General features: G+C 44.5%; 1 protein-coding gene across 7 annotated transcripts in view; it reads right to left on the bottom strand.

Annotated features, from left to right (window-relative positions):
• The window catches only part of GOLGA4 (golgin A4), a 125,089-nt gene that overhangs the window by 68,121 nt on the left and 30,826 nt on the right, over window positions 1-26,142 (bottom strand). For 6 of the 7 annotated variants that reach the window (XM_051858951.2, XM_051858947.2, XM_051858948.2 and 3 more), the window contains 4 exons: window positions 22,531-22,596; window positions 12,979-13,293; window positions 10,145-10,192; window positions 7,067-7,123 (listed from right to left, as the gene is read on the bottom strand). In XM_051858951.2, coding sequence (XP_051714911.2) covers window positions 7,067-7,123; window positions 10,145-10,192; window positions 12,979-13,293; window positions 22,531-22,596 — 486 coding nt within the window. The remainder of the gene's footprint in view (window positions 1-7,066; window positions 7,124-10,144; window positions 10,193-12,978; window positions 13,294-22,530; window positions 22,597-26,142) is intronic. The other variant, XM_051858953.2, reaches the window with a different exon arrangement.

Below are 26,142 nucleotides of genomic sequence, written 5' to 3'. Positions count from 1 at the left end.
CTCTCTATAACTCTGCCCTCCAAATAAATAAATAAATCTTTTAAAAAAAAGAAGAAGAAGAAGACACGGTCGAAGCCCATCTCTGAAGTGAAAGGCAAGGTCTGGTTGGGATGCACATTTTCAATGTGTATTTACAGTATTTGATCTGTTCAGCACAACAATAAGTGGCTCTGTAATAAACTTGTAAATATACAACCAATTCAATAATTCTATTATTGGCAATTTAGATTACTTCTAAAGTTTTGTAAACTCTTGCATTAACATTCTTCTAAGCATTAGTTTCACAAGGTCGTTATATAAAAGTTCTGATGCATGAAATGCATCTAATATCTTTAACTTTCACTAATTTTTTATCGCAGCCCTTTGTTTCCCACCATGGTCAGAGGTGATCTCAAGCTGAAAAAAATGAACATTCCTTGTCTGTGGTTAGCTCGAGAACACCACTGCGGACAGAAAACGGCATCTGGCAAGCCTGGGTAAGCACGTGCCACACACAGGCAGAGGGCAGAAAGGAGGAAAGATCGAAGGCGACGCTTTGCTTCATTCTCCACTTAACTGACCTGGAAAGCAATGAGAACCCTTCCTACCTAAAGGAACCCATAGTCTGCAAAATGCATTTACCTCTTCCCCCCATGTATAGGGCTTTTATGTTATAAGAGTCGTGATCAGGCAAAGACATGAGAGGAAATGTTTCTGCTTACCTTTTTTTCCTTTTTCCATGATTTAAAAATGTCTAATATGGTTGATACAGAAATAAGACATGTGCCTACACAGAGCTATTTCTTTGTCACCTAGAAATTACTATGAAAAATGCTCATGAATTCCACCTATGCATATTTTCATAACCACACAGGAAAGAAGAAACACTAGGAATAATTGTTGAATGTCTTAATATAGCAAAATAAAGGCGTCACACTCCAGTGTGGCCTATTACTAAAGTACCCAGGAACACGTAACTTTACAGCTTTCTGGGTTCTATTATTAGGGGGAAGTGCTCCTCCTCATAAACAAACGCTCTCCAGGCGTGTACTTGGGTGCAGAAGTCAAGAGGCTGCTTGGGAGGCTCCCACCCCAACCGCAGTGCTCAGGACAGAGCCACAGCTCTGCTTCCTGCTGAAGCACAGCCTTGCAGGCAGCAAGGACGACCGAGTACTCGAGGTCCCTGCACCCGTGTGGGAGATCTGCACTGAGCTCCTCGCTCCTGGATCCTGGCAGCCTGCACCAGCCCTGGCTCGAGTGGGCATCTGGGGAGTAACTAGTGAGTGGGAATTCTCTGTCTCACTATCTCTATCTCTGTCTGAAGTAAATATTTTTTAAAAGTATCTAGAAGAGCTGCTGTTGTGGTAAGGCGGGTAAAGCTGCCACCTGTGACACCGGTGTCCCACGTGAGCACAGGTTTCAGTCCTGGCTGCTCTATTTCCGATCTAGCTTCCTGATAGAGGGAAGGCAGCAGAAGATGGCCCACACTTGGGTCCTTGCCACCCACCTGAGAGACCCGGAAGAAGCTCCTGGCTCCTGCCTTCAGCCTGGCCCAGTTCTGGCTGTTGCAGCCTTCGGGGGAGTGAACCAGTGGATGGAAGATCAATCGATCTCTCTCTTTCTCTCTCTCTCCTTTTCTCTTTCTCTCTCTCTCTCTCTCTCTCTCTCACACACACACACACACACACACACTCTGTCTCTAACTCTTTCAAATAAAATCTTTAAAAGATAAATTTAAAAGTAAAAGTATCTAGAATTCTTACTGATATACCTAGTATTTAAATGTAAACGCTGAGTAAATTTTTCTTTGTATAAATGGAATCAAAATTTTAGTTGAGAAATATATGCAGGCTACGATGGGGGAGGGGGAGTGGGAGAAGGGGATGCGACTTTGTGGCGTAGCTGGTAAAGACACTGCCTGTCATGGAAAGACAAGACTCTGTGACAAAAAAATTTCCTACATGGAGAATCTCTGTGAGACCTCAGAGGAAAGAAAGGGTCATCAAACAAAGAGACACTCTTATCTGAAGGGAGAAGAGAACATCCACTTTGCTTATGGCCATGTCCAAATACCAATGGAGTCTGTGGTCACAAAAGGCTTCCACAGCTTTGGCAGCCCATGGCAAGAGCCTCAGATGATCTCTGGCATCATAAAAAAAAGAGTGTTCATTGTTAAAGGAACAACAGTAGCCACTGTGTACCTGCTCCCAGGTAGGACCACTGTCCCTGCTGAATTGTAATACGATAATTGACCGCAAATTCTCTCCCCAAACTGTACTCTGTATGTTGTGTGTGGGCTTAGGTGCAAACTGTTGAAGTCTATGATTAGCATAGAGTTGGTCCTCTGTATATAAAGTCATACTAAAAATGAACCATAATGAATAATGGAGAAAGAGATGGGAGAGGGAATGAGAGGTGGGATGGGAGCTGGGGGTTGGGGTGGGATATGGGGGAAAGAACCACTATATTCCTCAAGTTGGATCTATGTAAGAATGCATTCATTAAAAAAAATTTTCAAGACAAGACACTGCCTGTGACACCAGCATCCCATATGGGTGCCAGTTTGTGTCCCGCCTGCTCTACTTCCAATCCAGCTCCCTGCCGCTGGCCTGAGGAAGGCAGCATCAGATGTTCCAAGTGTTTGGGCCCCTGTCACCCACAAGGGAGACCTGGATAAAGCTCCTGGCTCCTGGCCTGGCCCAGCCCTGACCGTTGCAGACATCTGGGGAGTGAACCAGCAGTTGGAAGCGCGTGCTCTCTCTCTGTAACTCTGACTTTTACAATTAGTGAAGATGGGTACCAAATAGGCATTTACTCCTTTCTTACTTCCCCTTTCCCTTATTCGCTATCTCTTGGCCATGTCACTGACCATAAATTCATTAGAGGGAGAGCAGCAGGCAGAATAATGCCCACCCTCAAGATGGTCATGTCCTCATCCCTGAAACTGAACGTGTTACCTTATGTGGCAAAAAAGAACCTAGAGGTATGGTTACAGGAAGGGCCCAGGATGGGGAGACCACCCTGAATTACCTAATCGTATCCAGCCTTGAAATCGGAGAACTTCGCTGAGTTCAGAATGAGCATGGAAGGGTCACAGACGACACAGTGCCGGTTTTGAGGACACACAACAAGGGCCCCAAGTCCAGGAACGTGGGTGGCCTCAAGAAGCTGGAAAAGGCAAGGGAGCAGACTCTGCCACAGAGCTCCCAGAAAGGAACGCAGCTCCACCAACACTGGCTTTAGTCACAGGAGCCCAGTGTCAAACTTCGGAGACAATGACTTGCTGGTGTTGTAAGCCATTTCATGTATGCTCATGTGTTGCAGCACAATGGAGAACTAATACTGGTGAGCAGGTAATAAAAAAACTCATAAATGTGTAACTCTGATAAATACTTCCCAAGAAGATAAACATACTGCATAAAATCATGCATTCAGACTAATGCTCAAAGAAGCCCTTAGCGGTCATGCTCCCTGTCTCTGCCTGTACACCCTTTCCCTGGCTGCCAGAAAAGGAGCGCTGCAGATCCAACTGACGGCTCAGAGTACTCACAGGGCCCATCTCTGAATGGTGAACAAACTTCTTACCGCAGGGAAGCGTGGTGGGGCATGCTTTTCAGCCACATCTCCCATACAGGTTTTCTTACTCCTTGACACATGCAATTGGATAGATGTGTTAGGCAGAGACCTATGAATAAGCCTGACAACACTCGTTCTGTGCTTTAGAGAAAATATAGGGGGGCTGGCACTCTGATGCTGTAGGTTAATCCTTGGCCTGCAGTGCCGGCATCCCACATGGACGCCAGTTCTAGTCCCGGCTGCTCCTCTTCTGATCCAGTTCTCTGCTACGGCCTGGAAGGGCAGTAGAAGATGGCCAAAGCGCGTGCGCCCTTGCGGGAGACCCAGAAGAAACTCCTGGCTCCTGGCTTCAGACCAGCCCAGCTCCAGCCACTGTGGCCATTTGGGGAGTGAAGCAGCAGATGGAAGACCTTTCTCTCTCTGTCTCTCCCTCTCACTGTCTATAACTTTACCTCAAATAAAATTTTTTAAAAAAAAAAGAAAGGAAAATATAGGAAGGAGGCCTGCCTTCACTAAGAGCCAGTACTGAGGAATGCCACTCAGGTGCTTACCCATTAGTAAAGCAAGGGTCTATTTCCCACTCAGCTGTGTTTCTCTGACAATAGCTCCCCTAGTCAAAGAGTCCATAGTGGAGGAGGATAAGAAAAAGGAAAAAAAAAACAAACAACAGGTGTTCCTGTGTCTCCAGTTATAATGCCAGTATAAACACTCTCAAAACCCAACACCTAACCTCAAGTGTAAAATAAAGCAGGGCGGGGGGGAGGTAAGAGGATGTCCTAGCCATACTCGCTCACTTCTCCCAACTTCTGACTGCACACCCACATATGCTTTTGAGTACCGACATTACTATAATGCCATCTTCAAATCAAAGGAGAAACGTGGAGTCTCGGGCAGACCAGGGGCCAAGGTTTTTGTTCCTAGTCTTATCACTTCAGAAGTGAGTATAAATTCTGTGAAGGTGTGAATCCAAAAACAGCTATGCAAACTTTCATTAAGAAAGGTTATCTGCAGCTATTTGTATCACAGAGGCCAATGCTTGGTCTTATTGACATCACTAAGATAAGCACTGGTTTTCTTTTTTTTTTTTTTTTTTTAATTTGACAGGTAGAGTAGACAGTGAGAGAGACAGAGAGAAAGGTCTTCCTTCCATTGGTTTACTCCCCAAATGGCTGCCACGGCCGGTGCTGCACCGATCCAAAGCCAGGAGCCAGGTGCTTCCTCCTGGTCTCCCATGCAGGTGCAGGACCCAAGCACTTGGGCCATCTTCCACTGCCCCCACCCCGGGCCACAGCAGAGAGTTGGACTGGAAGAGGAGCAACTGGGACTAGAAGCCGGCGCCCATATGGGATGCCAGCACCGCAGGCGGAGGATTAACCAAGTGAGCCACGGTGCCGGCCCCAACACTGGTTTTCAAAGTCACGCTTGGAATGTTTTAAGGGATTATTTGGATATTGTGGTAAATTACATAAACTCTCTTGTATCAGCGCGCACGCATGCACACACACACACACACACAAAGCAAGAACTTAACTATATAAAAACTGTTGCAAGAGACAAGAATCAAACATGGTTACCAGTAAGGATAAAATTTTAGTAATGCAACATAAGAAATCTCTAGATAACTGTGATGGCCAATTCAGGCAATAGTGTGTCACTAGCAAAGCAACAAAGGGTCCTTTGCAGAACCATGTGGCTGGTGCTGATGACATTACCACTCAAGGGGAATCATCTCTACCTCCTTATTTTCTCCTCCCACAAATATACTAGCTCTCTGCAGTTACTATTTATGTCTATTATTCTATCTGACTCTTTTTAAACCTACTTACACTTTCAACATTTTGTGTGTGTATATAAATATATTTTTTTAAGATTTATTTATTTATTTATTTATTTGAAAGTCAGAGTTACACAGAGAGAGGAGAGGCAGAGAGAGAGGTCTTCCATCCGCTGGTTCACACACATGCAACTGGCCACAATGGCTGGAGCTGTGCCTATCCAAAGCCAGGAGCCAGGAGCTTCTTCCAGGTCTCCCATGCAGGCACAAGTGTCCAAGGACTTGGGCCATGCTTTCCCAGGCCATAGCAGAGAGCTGGATTGTAAGAGGAGCAGCTGGGTCTCGAACTGGCACCCATATGGGATGCTGGCACTGGAGACAGTGGCTTTACCCAGTGTGCCACAGCGTCAGCCCCCATTTTGTAAATATTTTGAGCTAATAAATTCCATAAATTATATAGTGTTAGCCCTGCTAATATACTAAACTCTGATTTTCCCTCAAGCTACATGTTTCAAACTTCTCATCGTGGCCCTGATTTTGGTAATAAATTAACAGGAAGTAGCAAAACAAAAATCATGAGGAACATTCGTAACAAAAATAGGCAAGAAGTATAAGAAGTATCTCCTACGGTTAGGTAATGATGAAATGATTCCAAACACTTACACAGTATGCTTCGTGACATTTTTGTTTTAGAGCGCATCTCTCCCACCCTTCAGGAGTACATCTTCCCAGACCCATACCTGAGCGTGCAGAAGGACACCCCTGCCCCAGATTTCCTGCTGCGTGAGTCACTGACCTAGTTACCAATCTCAGTCACCGGACTTCAAAACATATCAACGCAAGAGTCTGACCAACACTCAGATGGCTTAGCTGCGACAGGGCAACCCTGTGACAGGTTTGCCAGCGCTGCCTCCTGTGCCATCCAGGAGCTCCACGGCGTGGCAGAGAAGCACTGGGAAAGGCACACCTCCAGCCGTATCCAGAGCCCTCCACAGAAGCCGGGCCCGCGCGGCAGCCGGCCTTGAAGGATACGCCCTCGCCAGCTGCTCACGTCACTCTCCCCTCCTTTGCATGGCAATCAACCATGTGATGTGTGAAATCACACTTGGGTCACCTGCCATTTCCACCACATACAACACCCACAAACACCAAAACATAAACAAGGCAGCATCAACAATAGCAGAAGGAAGCAATATGGTATCAAGTGGACCCAAGAGCAAAGGACCCCGAAAAGTCAACAAGTAGTCACTGCAAAGCACAGCAGGCTAGCGGGAGGCAGGGGGTTGAAACCAGCCGTCCTGCCCACTCAGAGGGCAAGAGGGCCCCCAGTAAGACACAAAGGAGCATCAACAGACCAACCCCTAAGAAAACCTCCCCCCAAAACTACAATGGACCTGGATTATTATTTTATTTCACCATAAAGATGGCTGGCTAGAGAAAGCAAAAAGAAGCCTGAAACACCAGAGGGACAGCTGAACTCTAGAAGCTACCACCAACTGTTCAGGCAGACAAACAACATTCTGGTACTAACTAGGACGTTCTCACACTGTTAATTCTGACAACACATGTGTTTGGAAAACCATGCATTTAAAAACTCTTAAAAGATAATCTTGGCTTTGTAACCTGGGTAGATTATTATAATTAAGTGCATATCAAACTACCCTAACACATATAATAGTTTGGATAAATATAAAGGATTTAATTACTGTTCTTTAAGTACTAATCACTGAAACTTACCTCTCTTAATTCTCCAATTCTCCGAAGTGCTTTATCTTGACTCTGACTTAATATACCCTTTAATTAAAAAAAAAAAAAGGTTAAACAAAACTGCATGGCATGGTAATGCAAAATAAATCAAAATAATTACTTTAAAAATATTACAACTGTTGAGGATGGTGCTGTGGCAAGCAGGCTAAACTGTGGCTTGCAATAAACAGCCACACCCTATATCAGAGCACCAGCTGGCATCCTGGCTACTTCACCTCAGATCCAGCTCCCTGGGAAAGCAGCATATGATAGCCAAGTACTGAGCCCCTGCCAGCCACATGAAAGAACCAGATGGAGTTCCAGGCTCCTGGTTTGGGCCTGGCCCAGTTCTGGCTACTGCAGACATTTGGGGAGTGAACCAGCAGATGCAAGCTCGCTCGCTCGCTCGCTCCTTCTCTCTCTCTCCCTCCCCTCTCCCATCTGTCACCCTGTCAATTTTGCCTTTCAAATAAAGAAATAAATCTCAAACTTTTAAAAATTACAGCTTTCAGAGCTGAAACTTTATGACCATGTTGGAAATATGTTAAATGTTAGTGGTTATACAACTCTATACCCTTGTTAAAATACATAGGCAAGTAAATCAAACAAGAAGTAAATTTTATTATTATGTCAATTTTAAAAATAAAAAAGTTCAATCAAATTTCAAATGCAATGTATTTCACTGTAACCTATAATGTGTGGAATATATCAATTACCAGCCTGTTCTAACGGTTTTTGTGACTTAAAAAGAAACAGTTCTTGGGGCTGGTGTGGCATCATGGGTACAGCTGCCGTGTACAATGCCAGCATCCCATAGGGAAACCAGTTTGAGTCCTGGCTGCTGTACTCTCAATCCAGCTTCCTGGCAATGGCCTGGGAAAAGCAACAGAAGATGGCCCAAGTGACTGGGCCCCTGCTACCGACATGGAAGATGTCGAAGAAGAGCCTGGCTGCAGCCTGGTCCAGCCTTGGCCACTGCAGCCATTTGGGGAATGAACCAGCAAACAGAAGCTATCGCTCTCTCTCTCTAACTCTGCCTTTCAAATAAATAAATGTATAAAAAAATATTTTTTCAAAAATAAATAGTTCTTATTTATATTAAAGCAAAGAGTTGAGGGACACTATAGATGGCTAAATTATTAATCATACATAAGAATCAAAAAGCTAAAAGAGTAATACTGAAAGATGAAATGACTCTTTCTTGAGGAGTATGCCTTCCACTTTTGGAAGAAAATAAACTTGTAAAGTTACCATCTATGGAAACAAAAAAAAATCCATTCTTGTTCAATATTCCTACACCGAAGAAAGAAACAGAGTGACCTGGAGCTTCCCTGGTGTGTGTGGAGTGACAACAAAAAGGCAGGGACTCAGGTAGGCAATGTTTGCGCATGGTCAGGAGAATGTGGCTGGATTGTATTTGTGTTCCCTTGTATGTGAATAAAACTAAAACCAAAGGTTTTTTTTTCCCTAAAGCCATGAGCACAGGTTTTATTTATTCAATTTCAAATACAGGTTTTAAACACAGGAAGATAAATGCTGAAAAAGGCAGTTTGCAGTAATTTTACAACCACATGACCTGGAGCCCAGCTGCCGGGAAGTGGCCCCTACCTGTTTCAGACTGTGCAACACTGAACGCGCCAGGAGCCAGGAGCCAGGAGCTTCTCCCAGGTTTCCCACGCGGGTGCAGGCGCCCAAGGTCTTGGGCCATCTTAAACTGCTTTCTCAGGCCATCAGCAGGGAGCTGGATAAGAAGTGGAGCAGCTGGGTCTTGAACTGGCATCCATATGGGATGCCGGCGCTTCAGGCCAGGGCGTTTACCTGCTGTACCACAGTGCCAGCCCCACTGCAATAATCTATAATTTTCATTCTTTAGTGTGTACAATTAGAACACTAAATTAGCAATGAATAGCTGTAACCATTCTGAACTGATTACATTCAAGAAAAAAGAATGGAAATTGAATGCTGTGTTTATTAGTGGTTAAAAGGTATGGCAGATTAATTATTTTAAATAAATCCCAGGAGAAACAAATTAATTTTACCAAAGCCCACTTTAAAAATTTTGAGTTAGGTAATTAGCTTCGTTAAGATACAAATGCTAAACTATTTGAAATAATTTTTAAAATATTTTTTATTTTACTGGGCCAGTGCTGTGGTGAAGCAGGTTAACGCCCTAGCCTGAAGTGCCGGCATCCCATATGGGTGCCAGTTTGAGAGCCAGCCGCTCCACTTCTGATCCAGCTCTCTGCTATGGCCTGGGAAAGCAGTAGAAGATGGCCCAAGTCCTTGGGCCCTGCACCTGCGTGGGAGACCCCAAGGAGGCTTCTGGCTTCAGATCGGTGCAGCTCCGACCCATTGCAGCAAGTTGGGGAGTGAACCATCAGATGGAGGACCTCTCTCTCTCTGCCTCTCCTCTCTCTGCATAACTCTGACTTCCAAATAAATAAATAAATCTGAAAAAAATTTTATTTTAAAAACACAGCAAACTGATAGCACCATTTGAACTGGAGTAGATATTTCCCCTTAACACTGATGTGCAGTGGGATATTTCTGGCCACAAGCAGGATGGCAGACTGGGGCCAAAGGCGGGTCGCCCAGAAAAGCTATAATAGTAGCTTCTTATCCCCACATGTAACAGCCTCAGAAAATGGTGATTTTAGAAGACAGGATGCTTGTTTTTAGAATCTTATAAAATGCTAAGCAACAGAGACACCTGCAGAAATTTAAAGCAGGGGGGAAAACATAGTCGGCTCAGTGTCTCTTTACTACTAACCCAAGAAAGCAACCTGCAGACAGAGACGAGGGAACACACTCGAAGGAGGCAAATGTGATTTAAATCCAAACCTCTTAAACACGGTAGGGACCTAAAACTGAAGTGCATCCCTAACAAATGTAAAATCTCAAGGATGTCTCATTCACTCTCTTCATCAAAACCTCCCAAAACAGTAAAATGGGTTATATATTGTAATGATATGGAGAATTATTAAAAAGGGACAGTCAGAAATATCTTACTGTAACATCCTCTAACTGTAACATTGCATGACTCAACAATAAAGCAAATACATCACTTACCTGTAGCTTTTTCTTCTCTCTCTGAAGAGTCTGATAAGCTGTAACAAGCTAAAATAAAGTCATCAATAATGTTAGTTATTCTTAAACAAGTGGCATTATACTAAACTCTCAAATAATTCTAACATATCTCTATGACAGTCAAAAGACATACAAATGAGAAGGGCCTTTTATTAACAACTCAACCTAATTAGATGCACAACAGGAAACACCTCTTTCTAAAAAACAAAACGAGACTTGACTGTAAGACACAAGCTCTCTGCACGACTCCCCCTAGACACATCTCTCTTTAAGCTTCAGAACCTAACTTCACAGGTGGGGATTCGAACCTGGAGGCAGGAGGCTAGTCAAACTAGTCAGACTCCATCAGCGACGTCCCCTGGGAGTCTGTGGAAAAGCAGGTTCCTGGCGAGAACTGAGTGAGAACGGGGAAGGGAGGGTGGGACCAGGACTACTTCAAGAAGCTCCCCAGCTGCCTCATAACTGATACCTAGAAGTCCCTTACAGTGACGGGCCCTGTACTACGTCTGCAAAACTCTGGGGGAAAGCTTACAACTGAGCCGGGCAAGGTGATCATTCAAACATCAAAGATGTACTCAACCGAAATGCAACGTTCTCGCCCACTCGCGCCATCAGCCCCTAAGCGGCAGAGCGCTGCACATCTGCAGGAGTGAGTGGCTCCGGTGGATCACGGGGGCTGCTTCATGAAAGCCCGAGTGGTCTCTGAGGAGAAGGCTGCAGGCAGCTCTAGAGGAAGCACACCTCTGCTCTCCGTCCTGCCAGTCCCCTTTGAGGGCTGTGCGCTGGGTGCCCCCAAACGCCCCCTCGCGTCTTGAATCAAGAGGCAGGGAGCAACGGAAGGTGAGGCAGAAGCAGACGTAAGGAGACAGAGACAAAAGTCTGCTTATGGAGGAGGAGACAAGGGCTGTGGGCGCTTTGGTCCCTACTACGCTACCTGGTTGTACCTGAAGCAGCACAGGATGGCTGAAACAGCCAGAAAGACCTAGAAGCCAATCAACACTGCCAACTACCACCTGTGTGGCCTTAAACACGTTACTGCATCTCCTTGAGTCTCCCAATCCCTTTTCTACAAAACAGAGCTAACTACTGTCTACTTCATGGGCATGGTGCAAAAGCAAAGGAATTACAAATATAAAATACACAGTATCTGGCATACAGCAATATTAATTATACTGCTGCCTCAGCTTCACACTTAAAAGCTGTGGATAAGTTACTGAAGGTAACATAAATATAAACAAGCAAAAAGATTCTAGACTAGTATTAACTGTGGTGTAAATTAAAGAGAGCGAGACAGAGAGAGACAGAGACAGAGAGAGAGCGAGAGCGAGAGCGAGAGCGAGCGAGCATTCTTAGAGGAAAAAGCTGCCTGACTGCACAAGTGCCCCCTGGGATCCGGGAGCTACCGTGCTATTCACACACCCTGAAATCCCAACACTACACGTCCTTTAAGACAGTCAGGGACAACTTCCTCCAGAAGGGCTCACCGAGGAAGAAGGGTTTCAACAGGACAGGACAGGAATCGAGGGAGGGCAAGAGACACAATTCAGCTGGAAAGGAAAGAGCCATGTTCCTAAAGGACCAAAGAGAGACACGGAGCAGCAGCTCTTCCTCCCGGAGATGGACAAGGACTGTCACCCTCAGAAAACCCTCACAGAAGGGTCCCTCTGAGGGGCAGGCATTGGTGGTGGAGAAGACACTGCCTGGGATGCCCATATCCTGTATCTGAGATCCTGGGCTCCTTTCCCAGCCTACCTCCACCTGCAGCTTCCTGCCAATGCCCCGCGGGAGGCAGCAGGTGATGCGTCAAGTACTTGGGGCCCTGCCACCCATGTGGAAGACTCAGATGAAGTTCCAGGCTCCTGAATTCAGCCTACCCTGAATGTGGGTATTTAGGGAGTACACCAGTGGGTGGAAGGTCTTTGTGTATGGGTGGGGTGTGGATGTCTGTCTGTCTTTCTCTACTTCTTTCTGCCTCTCAAATAAAATAATTTAAAACTTATTTATTTATTTGAAATCAGAGTTACAGAGAGAGGGAGAAAGAGTGTTCATCTGTTGGTTCATTCCCCAGGTAGCTGCAATGGCCAGGGTGGAGCCAGACTGAAACCAGGAGCTTCTTCAGGTCTCTGGGTTCAGGGGCCCAGATATTTGGGCCATCTTCCACTACTTTCCCCAGGCCATCAGCAGGGAGCTGGATCGGAAGTAAAGCAGCCAGTACTTGAACAGGTGCCCACATGGGATGCTGACGTCACAGGCAGTGGCTTTACCCACTATGTCACAATGCTGGCCCCACAATAAATATTTTTAAAATGAAAAAAAAGAAGATTCATAAAAGGCAAAAGCATAAATGAAGGCACAATCAGAAAGAACCAAATCTGAAGATCAACAGACACCTAAAATACAACTGGAATCCATCAAAATGGGAATCTGGTTGGCAGATTTTGGAGCCGTGGTACTTAAATCTGAACAAGGGAGGGTATGTGAGGAGGAAGGCGGATGAGCTCTATACTGGGTGTCAAGTGACCTGGAAGAGGAGGGTGGAAGAGAAAGGGACAGGGAACGGGAGTCTCAGAAGGGTATGGACCTGCTGCAGGGCCTCTGTAGCACTGAAGATCTGCACTAAGACCTCGCCACAGACTACCTACCATCACAACCAGAGTGTCTGGGGAGCCCAGTTGAGCTAAAGATGCACAGGGTTGTAAAAGCAATATAGTAAAGTAAATGAAGAGAACAAGGAGGAAGATTCTGTTGATTAGTGACCTCCCACTCTGATCTGCTTGTCATTCTATCTACTGGGAACAAAAGGGCCAGGCCCGTACCTCGGAGTACTTTCCTCTGTAGCTACTCAGGCTTCGCTCCATTCTTCGCAAGCGCTGAATCAACTGTTCTTTGTTGAGACCGTCTGAACTCCCCAGCGAGTCTTCGGCCTCACTCTCCATATCAGAGGGCGGATCAAAGGTGGCAGTGGAACAGTCCAGGTCAAGTCGATTCAGGGATTCCCTGGAAGACGTGCGTACCAAAGACTCCTTGGAAGAAGATCGGAATAGAGACTCCTTTATGGGACTTCGAAACAAAGACTCCATGGAAGGCACCCGGAGCTGGAGCTTCTGTGCGAAAGTCTGTGCATCACCTGCCTGCAACCAAATCCCAGCAGAACGCGTGGGTTAAAATACATGTGTGTGTTTCCATTATCCTCTATCACCAGCAAGGAGCCAGAAAAGCACTAGGAAATGCAGTCTATATTCACGACATTTTATATACTACACTGGTTTATGAAAAACAGAAGGCAGCTGGCTATTTCTGAAAAAGGACTGGACCAGGAATCGGAGACTGTGGTGCGGGTCCCAGGTCTGTCAGTCATCGTCCCAGGTGACCTCACAGGTATGTTGTGAGGGTCATCAACTATCCTGTGAGCTCCTGTGTGACTTAGAATACATACTTCTCAATGTATGCATGTTTGCACAAGGCCTTTGGAAGCAAACCATGAAGGACAAATGCCCTAAGTGAACACAGGGTCTCTGAGGAGTAGGATTTGGGATAGCTTTTTCTTCTCATTTTTATATTTTTCAGTACTTTGATTTTTTTAAGAAAATAAACAAGTTTTATCTCCATACTGAAGGAAGAGGAAGGTTTTAAGTGGAAGGAAGGACTCGTATGTTAAAACAATTTAAGAACATTTTACTGATATTCCATTTTCAGCCACTCCTGACCCACGAAAAATGCACTTTTTAGTTCACAGCAGACAATATTCTTGTAAAAATGCCCTAGGACAAACAGGCGAAGCAAGTTCAAAGAATGCTAGAAACAGCTGGTATTTTAGGTCAGCCAGAAGTCAACACACAGTGTAAAAGTCCGGGGTTCTCAGATGCTGATGAACTTAGCTGTCACATCTCATATGTTTGGGAGTCTCATTTTTAAGTGTAGTGATTCAGTCTGCAGGCTGCCCAGAGGGGCTGCTTACGTTCAAATCCAGGCATCGTCACGGCGCTCTGCATGACCCTGACCAACTTCCTTAACCTCTTAGTCCTGTTTCCTGCTCTGTACATGCAAATGACAAAAATGATGATACAGCACCATCCACTTCACCTGGCTGCCCCAAGGACTGAATGCCTTACAAAATGTTTACAATGTGACAAACAATTATTGTTATTAGACAAAGAGACTAAAAAAGATGCTGAATCAAATAAAAGACAAACTTGTAAATAAGAATGTCATCACAGCACACAGCAGAACCTTCCAGCTTAGGAGCCAGGAGCACAGGCTGTATCTCCCCCACTTTATGGACAGGCACTTTGGGCAAGTCACTTAACCATTCTGTGCCTGTCTCCACCTATTAAATGGAGATAACAGACAGCACACATCTCATAGGGTAGTTGAGAAGAATAATAAATACATGGCTTGAGGTCAACACGCAGTATTACCTACAGGTAGAATCTAATCTTGCCCTCCTCCTTGCCACCACACCCTGTTCTTGCTCAGAGCAACCACTCGCCCCAGTAACAATATTCACCTTCTCAAACACAAACTAAAGCCACAATGAGATACAACCCCACACTCATCAGAATGGGAAAATACAAAGTGTTGACAAAGATGTACAGCCAGCTATTCTGAAGAACTGTTTGTCAGTATTTAAATCTAAAATAGATAGCTTGAGCCACCAATTTCAGTCATTAAGGGTACACTATCAGAAATGTGTAAAGATGTTTAGTAAGATACAGACTAGGAAGTTCCAAACAGCACTATAAAAAATAGCCCCAAACTCAAAACTTAAAATTACTTTATAGTAGTATGAATTGAAAAGAAAAAAAAAATCATACTATATTCATTACCAGAATGAAGGCAATGAGAACGAATGATTCATAGCCAACCACAAGAAACAAGACAGATAAATCTCACAGAGTACTGAGGAAATAAACCCACTTTTGATTCCACTTACATAAAATTCAAAAACAGGCAAAATTAAACAACAGTGTTAGAAGTCAAATACTGGTTTCCCTGGGGATGGAGGGGAGGATCTGGAAGGGAACACAAGGGCTTCTGGGGGGTAAGTTCTGATTTTAAGTCTTGGTGCTGGATATAAAGGTGTCTTTGGTTTGTGAAAATCCAGAAAATTACATATGAATGTATTATACTTTTATGTGCAAATATATGTGCATTATGATATTTTATTAGACTTCAATTATTTTTAAATGCACTTTCCCCAGACTCTCTCACCTAGAAGTAGGCCATATGACCAAGTTTGTCCAATAATACATATTAAATGGGAAAACCTTCAGGATGGAATCCTGTGGGACGATTACTGATTTACTGAGAAAACAGATCTGCCTTTTGTCCCTGTCTTCAGCCTTTCCCCCTGCCTAGAATGGAGATGCAGTATCTGGAAAGCCATACGTATTTGTAAGGGTGGAAGGCAAGTAATAAGGATGGGCCAGGTTAGGGGAGACCAGGACAAGAAGCTAAGGGGAGACAGTGGGTCTTTCTGTCCACCTGGCTATCTGGAGGCCTTCTGAGACATGAAGAACTAAACTCCCACTGGCACCCACTGTTGTCAGTTTCTGGCACTCAAGACCTTCTCTCACTCCTTTTGTTAAAAAGTGATGGAGGTTAGGAAGGTGGAAATGCACAGTAAAAGCAAATACACACACCCGCTTAACTGCTTTGTCTCCCCACTTCCCACTGTCCCCTGCACTTCTCTGTGTCAGTTACCCTTCATCAGCAAATCTGCAGTGGCCCTCTGACTCTGGCCGCAAATCTCTTACCAACCTGCTCCTGCCACACTGTCACCAGGACTGATTTTTTTTCCTTTTATTTTCAAAAAAAAAATTTATTATTTAATTGAAAAACACAGTGATATAGAGGAGAGGAAGAAGGAGCTCTCCCATCTGCTGGTTCACTCCCCACATGGCCGCAACAACAATGGCTGGTCCAGGCCAAAGCCAAGAGCCTGGAACTCTATTCAGGTTTTTCATGCAGATGGCAGGGGCCCAGTGACATAGGCCACTGCTTTCCTAGGTGTGTTAGCAGGGAGCTGGATCAGAAGCAGAGCAGCCAGGACTCAAACCGGCCCTCTCGTATGGGATGCCGGTGCTCAGGAGGCACCCCAGCACAATTAGCTACAACAGCGGTCCTACCAAGAATGACTTTCTGATTGCAATTCTCAAACACATCACATGGACTCTCATTTAACATTAAGCTCCCAAGATCCAATTTCCTGTAAATCCATCCTTCCATGCAATAAACACTTGCTGTGCCTTGAGCAAAAGTACTGTGAAGTGCCTCAAGACCTGTGCCCACACTTCCTCCTGAATACAGAAATGCTAACAACTCAGTTCTTGCGGGAAACGTGAGACCCCATCCATCAGAAGTGTCCATTCTTACGGCCTAAGCACTTTACCAGGACCACTACCAGAGCATTCCCTGTACTCTGGTATTTATGGTGCCAGTGCCGTGGTGTAGCGGGTAAAACTGTCGCCTTAGATGCCAGCATCCCATATGGGTGCTGGTTTGAATCCCCACTGCTCCACTTCCAATTCAGCTCCTTGCTAATGGCCTGGGAAAACAGCAGAGGATGGCCCAAGTACTTGGGCCCCTGCACCCAAGCAGGAGACCTGGAAGAAGCTCCTGGCTTTGGATCGGCCCAGCTCTGGCTGTTGCGGCCATTTGGGGAGTGAATCAGTGGATGGAAGACCTCTTCTCTCTGTCTCTTCCTTTCCCTCTGTAACTCTGCCTTTCAAATAAATTTTTTAAATAAAAAAAAGACACATGCCAATGTAACTTAGTTGTTTATGCCCCAGAATAATGGCAAAAACACAGCACTGTGGTTAAGAACTCAGACAATTAGCCAAACTCCCTGATTTTCATGCCAGCTTTACCACTTCACACCTCTGTGTCCCAGTGTCCTCATCTGTAAAATGGGAATAACAACGGCACTACCTGTGCAGGACTGCTGTGAAGAGTAATGAGTGAGAACATTTCAATGCTCACAACTGTGTCTCCTATGTGAAAGCACCAGATAAGTTCTCTTACCGTTGTGTCTGCGGACACATACCCTCACACCACACTTTACACTCTTTCAGAACGGGATCCATACTCTCTTTGTCCCTGCAACCTTGCCAAAGTGCTTTCCACAGCTAGGCACTTAGTATATATCTGTTCAGCTGAACCTGAGCCTGGCAATATGATAACAATGATCGAGTGGGATACATTAAAAGATCCAATGCTTGGGCAGAATAATTTGTATCAAAACACATCTTCTATACATGCAATATATCAAAACACAGTTTTATTACATGCAATATATGCTATTTTGGAAATCATCAAAAACTAATATTAACAGCATTCAGGAAGAAAGGAAAACACATGCACAAAAGTGTGGTTAGTGGTTTTCCTCATAATAGCCACCAGCTGGAAATAACCCAAGCACCTAAGAACAGGAGAGCGAGCTGCAAGGACTACTACTAAGAAATGAAAAGCGAATGTCTGATCGCCACAACACGCATGAAAGGACAAAAGCATGCTGAGTGAAGACGCCTTCCACAGAGGGTACATGCTCCAAGGGTACTCCTAACTTGGTGGGAAAAGGAACTAAAGGATAAGTGCACAGGGCAGGAGTTCGGCGTGGTGCCTAAGATGCCTGCAAACCACACTGGAGGATCTGGGTTAGATCCCCAGCTCCCTGCTAGTGTGGATCCTGGAAAGCAGCAGTGCTGGCTTGAGTAAATGGGAAAGCTGGATTGTGCTACCCGCTCCCAGCTCCTGTCAGAGCCAGCCCCAAGGCCACATGGGTATTTGCAGAGCGAGCAGGCAGATGCAGAGGGGAGTGCTCATGTGCATGCCAGCTCACTCTCTCTCTCTCTACCTTTCAAATTAAAAAATACATTTATTCTGCTGCAAAAAACAACCTGAAATCCATGCATACGAGGCCACTGATATCAAGTTCTACAGCAAGCAAAACTGATCTGTGGTATGGTGGAAACAATTATAACAGTGGTTCCGCCAAGGGGGAAGAACCTTAAAAGAACTTTCCAGGGTACTGATAATATTCAATAACCTACATGGATGCCAGAGGGTCTGGCTTACAGATTTGTTAAAACACAGTCAGTGTACACTTGAGTTTTAAAAATTTCATTGTATATTAACTGTACCTAAAAAAAGAAAATACAAATATTGATCTCAAGTTAATGACATTCAGGCTGAAACATTAGGGGAAACAGACTGTTGCACTTTGAAATGCATAAAAAATGCATTGCAGGACAGAGGAATGGACAGATGGACAGCTGTATGATAAAGCATCAATAGTAAGTCTGGGTGGAGGTATATAAGTGCTCACTATCAAGCTCTTAAACTTCTATGTTTTGAAATTACATAACAAACTGGGGCCAGCGCTGTGGCATAGCAGGTTAAGCCTCTGCCTGTGACACCAACATCCCATATGTGTGCCAGTTCAAGTCCTGGCTGCTCCACTTCTGATCCAGCTCCCTGCTAATGGAAGATGGCCCAAGCTCTTGGGCCCCCCTGCAACCACGTGGGAGACCCGGAAAAAACTCCTGGCTCCTGGCTCCGGATCAGCCCAGCTCCAGCCATTGCAACCATCTGGGGAGTGAACCAGCGGGAAGACCTCTCTCTGTCCCTCTCTCTGTAACTCTGCCTCTCAAATAAATAAATTAAAAAAAAAAAAAAAAAAAAAAAGATGAGAGAAAGAGAGGTCAGAAATGACAACTGCTTAGCTGTCTGGACTAATGGCCAGAAAGTTACACCTGTTGACAGTGCATGGAGATGTGAGGACCTTAGGGTTAGAAAACAATGGGGCAAACATTCAAACAAAAAAGGCAAAATTAGATCAAATACTGCCATAATTTCTATTATATTAAAAATTGTAAGTGATTTTTAAAGCAAATGTTTATCCCCATAATTAACAAAAGAGAAAAACAGCAAAGGAGATGGGCCATTTAAATCCCTATATTCTGCTTTATTCACCCTAATGAAATTCATTTCTCATTTTTTTTTAAGATTTTATTTATTTATTTATTTGAGAGGTAGAGTTACAGGCAGTGAAAGGAAGTGAGAGAAAGGTCTTCCATTCACTGGTTCACTCTCCAATTAGCCGCAACAGACAGAGCGGAGCCAATCCAAAGCCAGAAGCCAGGAGCTTCCTCCGGGTTTCCTGCACAGGTGCAGGGGCCCAAGGACTTGGGCCATCTTCTACTGCTTTCCCAGGCCACAGCAGAGAGCTGGATCAAAAATGGAGCAGCCGGGACTAGAACCCGTGCCCATATGGGATGCCAGCACCATAGGGGGAGGATTAACCTACTGTGCCACAGCACCGGTCCCCTCATTTTGTTTTAACAGCATATAAATTCAAATTAAGGTGATGCATGGCAAAGACTTAACAGATAGACAAAATGTTTGTGTTCTTGTCTGACAATGACAATCCCACAGTGCTGCCAATAACCAAACTTGGACTTAGCATTTAAGATTCATGGCTGACTTCTCATAGACACATAGAGGGTAATACTAAATCCCTGATGCTTCCTGAGCTCCTATATATATACACTTCACAGCTTATCAGATAACAAAATATGATCTTCTCTGTCACATGATAGCATATACTAGTTATCTTCCACAGAATCAGGGGTTACTTGACGACAAGGATGTGCTGTGTTCAGGGAATGCATCACTGTGCAGCTGTGTCACTGTGAAAGGTCAGAGTGTGCCTACACAAGCGAAGGCAGCTGAGAAAGCACTTCTGACCGAAACAGTGCGTGTGGAGCATGGCTGCGGGTAAAATTCCAGTCACCTACACTCTTGTGCAGAGGAACTGAATGAATGATTCTGATTAGCTCAATGTTGTGAACTGCATTAGACGCCACACTAAAAGTCAACTATTTTAATAGAAATTGTTACGAAATATGCATCTACCTTTCTCCTCCTTAAATCAAGAAGTGAGTATACCTTTGTTAACAACACTCCTGGGGCCAGCATTGTGGCGCTGCAGGTTAAGCCTCCTCTTGCGATGCCGGCATCCCACATGAGCGCCTGTTTGGTCCCCAGCTGCTGCACTTCCAATCCAGCTCTTTGCTAATGCGCCTGGAAAAGCAGAGGATGGCCCAGGAGGGCCCCTGCTGCCCACGTGGGAAATCCAGACGGAGTTCCAGGCTCCTGCCTCAGCCTGACCCAGCCCTCGCTGCTGCGGCTATTTAGGGAGTACACCCGCGGCCGGACACTCGCGCTCTCACTCCTGCAGCCGGGCTCTCTCTCTCCCTCTCTCTGTGACTCTGCCTTTCAAATAAACTAAAAACAACACTCCTGCTATCATTATTATATTGTGTTCCAAGTCTACTGATTATTACATATAGTCTGTGCCCAAATTAAGGAGGGGTCCAGAGGCTGCTGTGTTTTATGAACTCCTGGGCTTGCTTTTTATTTGACCTCCGACCTCAGCATAAGCGACGATGACTTGCTGCTGTCAGCACGCCCCACCACAGGAAGCACTGCAGACCCTTCATGTATACACACAGTTCCCAATCTGCTCAACCCAACAACCGACTCATCGAAACTTCGTTTAAAATAAAAGTAAACAGACCCTGAGCGAGGGCATCTCTTTTTTATGAGAATGATATGCTAAATGTATGCTTAACACAATGCCTGATGCGTACTAAACATCTGGGAAATACTATTTTTAAGAAAATAACTTCAATTTATTTTAAGAAAGTACAGGATTTTCAGTGGGCTTACTTCCTGAATATCATCCACAGTCATTCTTTCAGTAAAACTACCTTGAATTTGCTGCAAAGCTGGCTATCATTCACTCTAGCTTTTGCGTTCATGTCTGTATTTAACCATTTTGCACTATTCTATAAAGAAGTTCCACATTTTAAGTAATATTCTTTAAAGATGACTGGATATGGCCAGTACTGTACAACTTGGACTGGGCTTCTCAATATTCACCCCTGCCTTACTGCTATTACACAACAGATGCAGAGGACTTGGGACCAGAGAGGCTGCGTAGGCCCGAGTCAACGCCCAGAGACTCGGCTCTTCCCGGAACCTGAGCAGCTCCAGCTGAACGCCCTAAGGACCTCAGCTCACACGTCCCTCTTCCACCCACTGAGTTCCAGACGCTGTTGTTTATCGTCTGCTAGACAGGACCCAACAGTGGCTGGTCTACACAATTTAATCCACAAATCATTTATCTCATAAATCAAATTGTGAAGATTCTTCCCCTGAATTCATAAAACTAGAAACATTACTGCTCTACATTAGCAAGACCACTGAGAACAGCTGAAACATTTGTAACAGCAACCACTAAAGCCAAAGTAAACATACACTTATCTAAGACACTGGCTATCATTCTGATTTTCTTCTTTCTTTTTCCAAACTGGTCCAAATGTCACTTGAGGCCCACTCTCCGTAGTCTCGAGTGTAAAATCCTCTGGCTGCAGGGGTTTGCCCTGGCACTTGAGACGCCCACACCCCTGTCCGAGTAACCAGCTGCAATGCCTACTCTCGCTCTGCCTCCACCTGCCTGCAAATGCAGACCCTGGCAGGCGGTGGGGAGAGCTCACGTGACTGGGTTCCTGCCACCCACACACACCTGCATTAAGGTCCCAGCTCCAATCTTTGGTCCAGCCCAGTATGCATCTGGGGACCACAGCAGACAGGAGTTCTCTCTCCTTCTATCAAATAAATGAATTGTTTTTAAAGAGAAATCTCATTTCTTTCATACTCTCCTTCCAGATGATGTAACTCTAACATGTTTCTCAATATGGCTATCTCCATAACTTCTTACAACTATAAAGTCAGATTTCACTTTTTAAAAGTTTTTTATTTCACTTCCCTCTTTTTTTTTTGGACAGGCAGAGTGGACAGTGAGAGAGAGACAGAGAAAAAGGTCTTCCTTTGCCGCTGGTCACCCCCGTCAATGGCCGCTGCGGCCGGCGCACCGCACCGACCTGAAGCCAGGAGCCAAGTGCTTCTCCTGGTCTCCCATGCGGGTGCAGGGCCCAAGAACTTGGGCCATCCTCCACTGCCCTCCTGGGCCACAGCAGAGAGCTGGACTGGAAGAGGAGCGACTGGGACAGAATCCGGTGCCCCGACTGGGACTAGAACCCAGTGTACCGGCGCCACAGGCGGAGGATTAGCCTAGTGAGCCGCGGCGCTGGCCCACTTCCCTCATTTTTTAAAATAAGAAATAAGTGAATATCACTTTCATTTTAAACTTTTCCCAAGAAACGAGAAACAAACTTGCATTTGCAATACATTAAATTTCAAATTTTTAATATTATCACTGTCTCAACAGATTCAAATGCTGATAACAACAGACTGACCAATAACCTCAAATGACTTATTTTCTAAAACAATTAATAACAGACCTGATGAATGGTTGGCTCACTTCCATTAACATTGTCAGGAGATTTCACGGCACAGGCAGATGCATTCTAAGGAAACAAGAGAAACAGCATAAAGAAAAGGATTAGAAAACTGAAGTCCTACAAAACAAAGTCCAAGTACCAAGACCTATTGGACACATTTATCTAGTAAACAAAATTAGTAATTGTTCATTTATTAATATTTTCATGCAAGGCAAAGCTAGTGTGGTAAGTATTTTAGGAAACTCATTTTGCTGTAATATATGGAACCAAATAGCAAAGATTAGTATGTAAAAAAAATTATTTCCAGCTAATCACAAACCTCTTATCATTCTAGCTCCAATTTTTTCCCCATGACAAAAATCAATGCCAGGAACTCAATTAGCAAAATTTATTTAAATAAAAGATTATCTACAAAAAGAAGTAATGCCAAATATTTCCTACAATAAAATAACATTCAAATTGGGGCTGGCGCTGTGGAGCAGTGGGTTAATGCCCTGGCCTGAAGCACCAGCATCCCATATGGGCGCCAGTTCGAGTCCCGGCTGCTCCTCTTCTGATCCAACTCTCTGCTATGGCCTTGGATAGCAGTAGAAGATGGCCCAAGTCCTTGGGCCCCTGCACCCACATGGGAGACCTGGAGGAGGCTCCTGGCTCCTGGCTTCGGATCGGTGCAGCTCCGGCCATTACGGTCCTCTGGGGAGTGAACCATCGGATGGAAGACCTCTCTCTCTCTCTCTGCCTCTCCTCTCTCTGTGTAACTCTAACTTTCAAATAAATAAATGAAATCATAAGAAAAAATATATATATATCAAAGGAGATGGCACTGAGCTTGGCAAAAGTGTTCTCTAAATTTCTGAGTACTGACTAGTTAGAAATTATTAATTTTTAGATGTGATATATATTTTGATATTAACTTTGTATATCTTTTTAAAACATTTACTGAAATACTTAGAAATGGAACAGGATTTCTGAAATTTGCTTCAGATACAAAGGGGTTGAGCTGCATGTGTGGGGAAGGTACTAGGAGCATGATCAGGAAATACAGGAATGGGGCAATAACAGACACAACAGGCCCGTGAATGACTGCTGACATGGGGCAATGAAGGGGAAGGGTAGATTCTTGTACCACTTCCACTCCTACTTCCATTCTTGCAATATGTTTGAATTTTTCCTTGATAAAAAAAAATAATAAAAAAAAAACAGGAACCTTCTTTTACCTCTAAGATAAAAATTAATGAAATTTTATCAGTCTAAGAGTTTCCTGAAAGATATGCAGAAAGAGAGCTTGGGAGAACATAGGAATTAACTTTTATCTTCCTGTTCTCTACCATTTGAAGAATTCTAAGTTGTGCACAAGGAATATCACTCATATTTGTATAGCATCAAAACAAATACTCTTTAACCCTAAAAATATACTGCACTAAACACTATAAAATACAAAATATATTTTACATAGGTCAACGATTCTCTTGGCCAGTCAGTGTATTCGAAAAGTAACACTTGCCGGCGCTGCAGCTCACTAAGCTAATCCTCTGCCTCTGGCGCCGGCACCCCGGGTTCTAGTCCCAGTTACTCTCTTCCAGGCCAGCTCTCTGCTGTGGCCCGGGAAGGCAGTGGAGGATGGCCCAAGTCCCTGGGCCCTGCACCCGTGTGGGAGACTGGGAGGAAGCACCTGGCTCCTGGCTTCGCAGCATGCTGGCCGTAGCAGCCATTTGGGGGGTGAATCAATGGAAGGAAGACCTTTCTCTCTGTCTCTCTCTCACTGTCTATAACTCTCTCTCTGTCTCTCTCTCTCACTGTCTTACTCTGCCTGTCAAAAAGAAAAAAAAAAAAACACTTAAATAATGGAAAAAGGAGATGAAGGGCTTCCTAAGATACTTGGATTAGGAAGAAGAGTGGCAAGAAGGTTTTAGGTAAATGACTCAACACATGACTGTGGTCCATACAGAAAGCCACTCCACCATCATCTGAAGTATCATCCTACCAGATACACAGTACAACATTGAGAACGCCCCCTCTCTGCAAATGTATTTCAACCTATGTACTACGCTTTATGTCCAAATCAGGGGTGGGGGATCTTCTGCCAAGGGTCACTTGGATATTCAGGCATCATTCACAGGCCATACAAAATAATCAGCTTAAAAATTAGCCTGCTACAGATTTACTGAATTCTGAGTCCTGCCAGCAGTTGCAATGGCAGGGATTCCCACATGATTTCATGGCCTTATGTGGCCTGTGGGCCGGGCATTCCCCACCCCTGATTTAAATAAAGGCAGGACAGCTTTACAAAAACAAACAAAAAAAGTGTTGGCCTAATTCACTCTCTAAATCCAAACTAGCAATCTCCAGAAGCAAAGAGAGATTTTGTCACTACCAGTAACTCCTGTTCATCTTTTCACCTGCAGAAATCCCTCTGTGAGCTTCCGTGGCTTGCCTGGATGGAGGGCTAACACACTCCTTCCTTCTGCCTGGATCTCCTACAGAGCCTTCATCCTCTGGAGCACAAGTGGACACCGACGCAGGCCTCCATCTCAATTACAATCTTCCAGGACAGACTCCACATTTCACATCAGTCCCCAGGGCCTAACATTTCGCTCAATAAATGCTTGTTTAATCCTCCAGTCACTTCCTTTACAAAAAGACTTCCAAAGGCTTTCTCCCAGAGAGAAGTCTGAAGAAGTAACTCAACAGACACCAACACTCCAGTCACCAATGCTTTCTACTGGAGAAAATTCTCAGATAACAGGAAAACCCTTCCAAAATGTGAAAACACACTCTGATGGCGTATTTAACTTAGGACACACATGAACTCCTTGCCTGGGTTGTCTTCAATTACATTCTTTTCCATCTTCCAACTGTTTTATTGATTGCTAAGCACTAAGGAACACCAGGTTTTCGAATTTGGGGTAAAGAGTAATTCCGTTTAAAAAAAAAAAAAAACAAAAAAACTGAATTAGGGGCTGGTGCTGTGGCATAGCACGTAAAGTGGCCACCTGCAGTGCTGGCATCCCATATGGAGGCCGGTTCAAGTCCCGGCTGCCCCACTTCCCATCCGCTCTCTGCTGTGGCCTAGGAAAGCAGTAGAAGATGGCCCAAGCCCTTGGCCCCCTGCACCTGCATGGGAGACCCAGAAGTTCCTGGCTCCTGGCTTTGGATAGGCGCAGCTCCAGCTATTGTGGCCAACTGGGGAGTGCACCAGTGGATGGAAGACCTCTCTCTCTCTCTCTGCCTCCTCTTCTCTCTCTGTATAACTCTGACTTTCAAATAAAAAATCTTTAAAAAATAATAATAAAATAACTAAATTAAGGAAAACGCGCTACCTGATGAATTCATTATGGAATTAGATCATCACTAAAATTTTTTTTCTGATAGAAGTTACACTACAGTTTTCCTTTGTCCCACGGGGAGATAAAGTTTTTATCTAAATAATTCAAAATTTTAAAAGAATTTAGAGGCAATTTTTAGTCTTCTGAAATTATTTTTAATAGTTCTAAAGTCTCAACTTTTACATTAATAGAACAGGTACTCAATATAAATTACATTTATGTACTTATGGCAGTGGGCATAGGAGAAGCTGTTCTCTTTTGGAACAGTTTTATCACTACTACATGA

The sequence above is a fragment of the Oryctolagus cuniculus genome, chromosome 4 (genome assembly GCF_964237555.1).
Source record: "Oryctolagus cuniculus chromosome 4, mOryCun1.1, whole genome shotgun sequence".
NCBI classification, from domain to species: domain Eukaryota; kingdom Metazoa; phylum Chordata; class Mammalia; order Lagomorpha; family Leporidae; genus Oryctolagus; species Oryctolagus cuniculus.
The sequence above is the reverse complement of the archived record's forward strand: the minus strand, read 5'-3'. Positions and strand labels throughout refer to the sequence as shown.